We start from the raw sequence: 7,500 nt of genomic DNA, 5'->3' as shown, positions 1-7,500 counted from the left end.
CTATTATCCATATGTACTCAGATGATTCCTTCCCCTCTCTCAAGCCCCCAGGCCCCACTTGTGCTGCTTGCGCTCTTGAGATCCTGAATCCCTTAGTTTACAAAATTCCCCTCAAGACAGAATCGCCACCCACTATAGATCCAGCGCGCATCAAAGTCATTTTCCACTTGCTTCGAGATATTTCCTTGCAGAGGCCTTCCATCCCCCTCGCATTTGCTTTGCAGTGTGCGATCATAAAAACAGCATGACACAATTACTCTTCATCTGTTTCCCATTCAGTGTCGTATAATGTTTCTCTCTCTCCCTGAAATTGGTTGACCTCTCATCTGTGACATAAGTGAATGTCAGCCGTTGTCGGTCTAACACAGACCGTCCTGCTTAAGCGCCGGACCCAGTGGATTATGGGCCAACGAGCTTACTGGTTCCTCAGGTGTCTTGCGCTGTCTTTCAGTTTGACTGAGGCTGTTTTTCCCTTTTGAAAGGCAAAGACAAAATGATTTTTGAAGATGTAGATGTATATGGTTTGTTTGGCCGAGCCATATAGATTTTTTTTTTCCGCTGGTGTGTGTATGTATGTGTTTGTGTTAGTGTGTCTGTGTGTGTGTGTGTGTGTGTGTGTGTTTTCCTGTGATTGTAGTCTGTGTATCCATGGAGAGGTACCTAATGCCTGTGATGTCTAATGAAATGTCCAGACAGGAAATGCCTCAGCCATAGCTGGAATGGCCCATCTGTCTTTTCTCTGCATTATGGGGAGATGTTAGGGCAGTGTTAGACGCTGAGTAAGGCTAGCTCGCTTTAATCATAACTACCTTTTCTCTGCATTATGGGGAGATGTTAGGGCAGTGTCAAACGCTGAGTAAGGCTAGCTCGCTTTAATCATAACTACCTTTTCTCTGCATTATGGGGAGATGTACTGTAAGGGCAGTATCAGACGCTGAGTAAAGCTAGCTCGCTTTAATCAGAACTACCTTTTTGTCTACAGATAGATAGATAGATAGATAGGTCTCTGAGCTCTTCGACACAAGAAAGCTCTTTTATTAAAACAATCATAGCAAAACGAGTGAGAATGACCTTCAGTCGGAACTTCATCATGACTCCCTAAATTCATCCTCTCGCTCATGCCCAGTTTCTTATCTGCAGGTGCATACTGTAGCTTTGTGAGGCCTCTATGTTTCTGTGAATGACAACTTTGAACACACATATATGAAACTGTGGATTATAACTTTTATGCACACAAGTGAAGTTAATAATGATAATATATACATTTCTTTGTCAATGTACCACTGTAATTATAGCACAGGAAACGCGCCAGGGTGATATAAATATTTATAATTACTAAAACTAACTGCAGCATTAAGTGATTCTGCCTCTCATTAAGTACTAAGTTGTTATTAAAAGACACACACATTTATGTGCTATCATTCATTGTATTCTCTTTCTCTTCTCCCTCACCATCACTGCTAATGTCTTTCATCTCCTTTTTACTCTCTCTCTTTCTCTATCTCTTTCTCACCCCCCCCCCTCTCTGTCTTTGTCTCTCTCTCTCTCTCTCTGTGTCTTTGTCTCTCTCTCTCTCTCTCGCTCTCTCTCTCTCCTCCAGGTCCTTACTGGACACACATTCTCTTCACCTGGACCATGACTGATGGCCTGAGCGTCTACATCAACGGGTCATTCAGCGTCAGCGACACCAAAGGAAACTTCTCCCAGAACTACGGGGACACCTACCCTGACCTGGTCATCGGTGTGGGAAACGACATCAAATCGAAGGGTCACTATGCCACCGGCGCCTTCGATGAGTTTGTGATCTGGGAACGAGCCCTGTCTCCAGAGGAGATCAGCATGTACTACAAAGCAGCCATTGGTAAGATGGAGAGGATTGCTATCATTCTCATGCTCGTTGCATGTCCTTCAGATTTAAAGGGGAAATCATTTTTTTTTTTTAGGTTTTTACTGTAGGTCTAGCATGTTTAATGTGGACATCAATGGAAGAAACATGCCCTGTATTGAATCAGAATGCTACATTAGTGAACTCTCCACAAGGCGTTTTACATTGGAAGCGTACAAAACATATGGGACATTTCCACCAGGCTCAAAATTTTATTATAAGTGTTTTGTTACATGGAGAAGATCTCTACGGAGATAACTATGTCTCTGTTTACCTCTAAGAAATGTTATAAAATATCTGTTTATACAGTCAATGTCTGTCTTCCTCTGTCTCTGAGCTAGAATAGTAAGGAAGAATCCCAGAGTTTCCCTTTAAGTCTGTCTGATATTGGCAACATTAGCCTTTGTTAAGACAAAGTATTCATGGAAAATTAAAGCTCTTTCTATAAAATCCTTGATGACGTTACTATTTTATAAACTGTTATAACATTAATCTTAGATGTGTAACACAATAACAGATTGTATCCCCTCTTACTGTAGAGAAGTTGATGCTCTCCCAGTAAAGGTACTTCTCTGGCTTGAATGATAAAAAAAAAGGATATCTGACATTTTACAGACCATGTCCTTTTTTACACAGTGTAAAGCAGGATATAAAATGGCCCGTAAAAGCACCAGGCCGAGATGAAGGTGTTGGTCTGGCACCTGCCAAAGCCATTGGGCAACTTTGTCTGTTGGCAGCTCCAGTTCACATTCTCTGGCACAAGCTGTTGTCATCCCTTATAGAGATTTGGCTGCTCTGTCTTTCTCTCACTGTTCGTCTTCTTTCATTATTTTGCTCTCTCTCACTTTCTCTTTGAGTCTGTTTTGCTGCCTGTCACAGACGGACACGCTCTTCATTCTTGCCTCTTGCCTCTCTCTCTCTCTCGCTCGCTCTCTCTCTCTCTCTCTCTCTCTCTCTCTCTATCTATCTCTCTATCTCTCTATCTATCTATCTCTATCTCTATCTCTGTCTCTGTCTCTCTCTCTCTTTTCTCACTGAGCTTTCATTCCTTTCACTCATTATTTCTTTCCCTTTGCCTCCTTTCCTCTCTTAAAAAACGTTCCCTCCGTGGCTCCCTCTTTGTGTCTGTCCCTCAATCCTTCGAGTTTCAAGTTGACAACCAAGTCACCATCTTCCCCCTCCACCAGGCTTTGTGCACGGGAGTCCCACGGACAGCAAAACAGAATAAATAATCCTCATCTTTGGGGTCATCTGGTGTCACTCCCGACCACCCACCCCCCCACCCCATTCCTCAGGCTCCTGGCCTAGGGAGCACCAGGGCCTCTCCTGCATATCTTGCCCTTATATGAGGTCCGCGCAGTGGCGCACCGTTGCGATCAGCGCCAGCACAGGGCCGTTTCATCAGTCAGAATCAGGGAACGCTCGCTCGCTCGCTCGCTCGGGCCTCTGCTCTGTTTTTTAAGAGCACTGTAACCCTGGAACCCGGGACGTGCTGTTTAGAATAAGTCAAGGTGGTTGTGATGCCGAGGTCGTCCTCAACTCGCTCGCAGGGGAAAACACGCTGTCCTGCCAATGGCCCAGTGCAACCGAAGCCACAGCTGCTCTGCACAATGGAGAGTGAGCTGGGGAATCTCTGGCTTAAGTATGTGCAAGATATTAAACTCTAATTACACCAATCATATTAAAGGGCTCTATAACAGCTTTACAAGGCTGCTATAACACATTCTATAGATGAGGACAATGAGGGCCCATCTAGGTATTGCTCACAAGGATATTTTTAGTAATGTGCATCTCAGGAAGTTGAAGGTCGCTTTGATCTGCATGCTTTTCAATGACGGCATATTGTACCCATCAAATGGCTAGAAGAAAAGCGTAATTGAATAACGATGCTTCAGAGAGTTCCACCGAGCGTCTCATGAACGTTCCTCTCACATTCCGCTTCCAGGCTTTTGCTGAAACCGCACGGCGGGAGATAACTCGGCTCATATGGCCGCTCGTCCTCCCCCCTCGCACGAGGGACGAGGGAACGATGCTTCCTGTTTCCTTTGTTTTCTGGGAGAAGCGGTGTGTCATTGTCAGCGTCTGTGTCTGCTTGTGTGTCTGCGCTGCGCCTCATCTGTTGGACAAAGCCGCCGTGGCTCCGAGCCGGCTGGGGAGCGCGGAGGACAGGGCGCGGGGAGAGCGGGGCGCGCTCGTGCAGCCTCTTCTCATTAGTGTGTTTGTGTAGAGGCGGCGTCAGAAGCAGCCGCCGGTCTTCCCTCAACGTCTCACCATGGCCAGGGCAAGAGGGGGTTGGCGGGCGGTGGGGGAGGGGTGGGGGAGGGATGGGAGGGTGGACAGCACACATGCTGACCATCTCACATCAGAAAAGAATCTGTTCCTCTCGCTCATTCTTTTTTTTCACTCTCTCCCCTCATCCCCTTGACTCAACCTTCTCTCTCTCTCTCTCTCTCTCTCGCTCCATCTCTCACTGTCTCCCTCTCATTCTTTCCCTCCCCCCTTCTCTGTCACTCTATCAGTTACAGCTGGCCATCGCTTTGGCAAACAGCTGGTGTTTTCTCCTAAAAAAAAAAAAAAGAAAAATAGCATATTGTCACGATTTCAGAACGCATTCCGAAAAAAAGACAGATGCCAAAGAAGATATTAAAGAGCTGTCATCCAGAAGCAGAGGCAGAAGACTGTTTCTCCTCCATCCCTTGTATGGTGATGCTCGTTGCACAATGCAACACAACTTGTGCTTTGTGTTTGTGTACTGTTTACCGCCCGGTGGGCTGGGAGTGCATGGAAAATGCATCCATGTGTTCTGCGAAGCCCATCGTCCAAAGCATGAATCGACATTTCTGGGAGTGGGGGTTGTGTGGTTATGATTACCCAAATTGCTTCTGTCCTCCCACTGGAGAAGCATCATCCCTGAATTAGTCCAACATCACTTGGAGGAGCTGCGATCTGTTTGAATGATCTGAGTTTAGGATGCCTATTTAAAGTAGTTCTTTCAGTCGAGGTCAAGTTCCCTTGACTTTCAGATTTTAATTTACTGCTTATGTCTCAAGGGCTGGACATGCGAGAGAAACCAGAGAGGAGGAACCAGTATATCTATTTGATCACTTTAAGCTCGGCATTCCAATTCAGCACAGTTCCGGGAGTATATTCTGTCTGGTGTTTAAATTAGACTCGTTATCCCTGTGAACACTGTCAGAATCCAGGATGGACAGCATGTTCAACCAATGCCCATCATTCACGTGAAGTTGGTTTATCTTATTTTGTAAGTGTTCCATTTTTCTTGTGTTGTCTCTGAGCTCCAGCTTGCTCCTCTGAGGCTGAGAAATGAAGGGCCTCTGCCATAACTCATAAGCCAAATAAATGCCTCCCCATCCGCAGAAGAGGGACTGCTTCTTTTCTCGCCGCATCCAATAAAAGGATTCTCGTCTGACAGAGTCCTCACACTTTTAGTTGTCTTCAGCCTCGCACTCGTGGCATGTCAGTGTCTGTTTAATTACTGTTACTGAAATGGGGTCTGTTTCTCTCTGATGACTCTCTTTGGATAGTTTCGGCAATTCTCCACTCCACTTTGGCACGCTGCTTTAGTTGAATTGAATCCCCAGATGTTGTCGAACGTGAAAACCTTTCGGTGAACGGGCACAGATGGTTACAATCTAGTTCACTGAGAAAAGGTCCTTCCGAGTGCTGTCCAGAACCGAAAAAAAGTCACATTTGACCATTATTACGGTTTGTTTTCACTGATGGTGAGGGCTTTTGTGGTGTCTCCTGTGTGTTGTTGTAATTGTGGCCCCAGCGTTAATGGAGGATAATGGCCTCCTTCCTCGAAACTAGCCCTCTGGAGCCCCTCATCAGTGCTGCTCTGTGGAAACACTGCTGCCCCGAGCCAAGACATGCAGCAACATCAAACGCATCTTTCCAACAGGTGTGGAGGAGGAGTGTGAAGTTTGGCTCGCAGTTTTGATTTAGTCGTAGTCTTAGTCTTCGGACGGAAATGCGTATTAGTGTTGGTCACGCTTTAGTCATTTTTTTAAAGTTTCATAGTTTTGGCCTAGTTTAAGTTTAGTCGACGACAACTGAAAACTTTTTAGTCGAAGAATGGATATTTAAGTCAACTTAAAGTCATTAGTCAAAATGGTTTCTCTGAAATCACTCTCAACCGTGGTTCATGTAAATTAGTTTGCACACTCTGCTGTTGTGGTGGTGCAGTTGTGTGTATGTGCTCTGGAGTGTCTCTGGTGCTACTGTTTTCCTTTAGAGATAGAGTTTGCCCTCGATCATGGCCATGAATACACAGTGAGCGGCATTCATTTGCTGATGTGATGACCAGACAGTCTGCTACTGGATAGCAGTCATGTCATTTTGTATCCTTGTTCAAAGGAGAGAGAGAGAGAGAACTAGAAAATAATTCTTGACATAATGTTCTATTGATGTTTAGATAGATAGATAGAGTCTTTATTGTCCTGTAAAGGATATTCTTCTTCACACATGCCATTTCATCCATAAAAGATAGCAGCATTTGATGATCCATAAAAGATAGCAGCATTTCGTTTAGAGTTAATCTTCATCAACATAATGTTGTTATAGCCTAAATGTAGACACCACGTTCCCCATAAAGAATGGAGACACTCCACATAAGCAAATCAGGAATGGCAGCATTTGCCATGCAATGAGCAGAATGAATGATTCATCTGTTTACATCGGATTGATTGTAGGACAGTTTAGGAGAAAATAGGCCTGCCATTTGTCTCCTTTTTTGGGGATGAAAATAAAGTCATGCCATAACCTTCATCACCAAAAAAGGAGAATCTACTGTATTTTTACCTCAAAAAGTTATGGATGGATTTCGCTGAAATTTTCAGGAAAGGTATCACCATCTATGTTTTCACTTGGCGGGGGTCTGCGCTCTCGGAGTGCTTTTCTAGTTAAACTATACTTTAGTCTTGTCTGGTCAAAGATATCACTCGTTGATATAATTGCCAGTTAGCATTTTATAATGTCAGTGTCTCATCTTGGTCTTGTCTTAGTCATGGAAAGAAGATCATTAACTAACATATTTCAGCCTCCATTTGTCTGGTTAAACTAACACTAGTGTATTAGAAATGGAGACAGATTGTGTATGAAAGGAAAACTCACGATTGTGTGACAGGATTAAGGATGTTCATGTAGTATTAATGAACTAGGTATGTGGATTGTCTGTGAAAGTCTGTGGCACCCATTTTAATTACTTTTTTTTCATCCGCAGGTATGAATGTTTTCTCTCCCACGCCAACTCCTCTTCCTTTCGTTGTGTCATCGACAACACAGCCGGCCCTGTATCTCTCCCAGGTCAGTATCAGTATATTGCAATCTTTCTGCCTGACGCAATAACTAACCTCCCCCAGCCTTAGAACAGGCAGGCAGAAAACACATCCATCCAAGCACCTGTCCAGGGAGTTCAAATATTCTGATTGAGATTCACAAGCTTTGCCACTATGACTCATGCTACCAGGGGCATATGCTTGAAACCAAGGCCCTACGAGTCACGGTCCCGGCTTTAAGTTGTAAACATTTACATTTCAGCTAGTGGGACACAGGGGCAGACATTTCCTGAGTGTATATACATAATGCCTGATTGT

At 44.5% G+C, this 7,500-nt stretch overlaps 1 protein-coding gene across 7 annotated transcripts in view; it reads left to right on the top strand.

Moving 5' to 3' along the window:
- The window catches only part of adgrd1 (adhesion G protein-coupled receptor D1), a 58,660-nt gene that overhangs the window by 8,700 nt on the left and 42,460 nt on the right, over positions 1–7,500 (top strand). For all 7 annotated transcript variants that reach the window (XM_062544052.1, XM_062544051.1, XM_062544048.1 and 4 more), the window contains 2 exons: positions 1,601–1,861; positions 7,128–7,210. In XM_062544052.1, the coding sequence (XP_062400036.1) occupies positions 1,601–1,861; positions 7,128–7,210 (344 nt within the window). The remainder of the gene's footprint in view (positions 1–1,600; positions 1,862–7,127; positions 7,211–7,500) is intronic.

This window comes from Sardina pilchardus, chromosome 8 (genome assembly GCF_963854185.1).
Source record: "Sardina pilchardus chromosome 8, fSarPil1.1, whole genome shotgun sequence".
NCBI lineage: Eukaryota > Metazoa > Chordata > Actinopteri > Clupeiformes > Clupeidae > Sardina > Sardina pilchardus.
The sequence above is the reverse complement of the archived record's forward strand: the minus strand, read 5'-3'. Positions and strand labels throughout refer to the sequence as shown.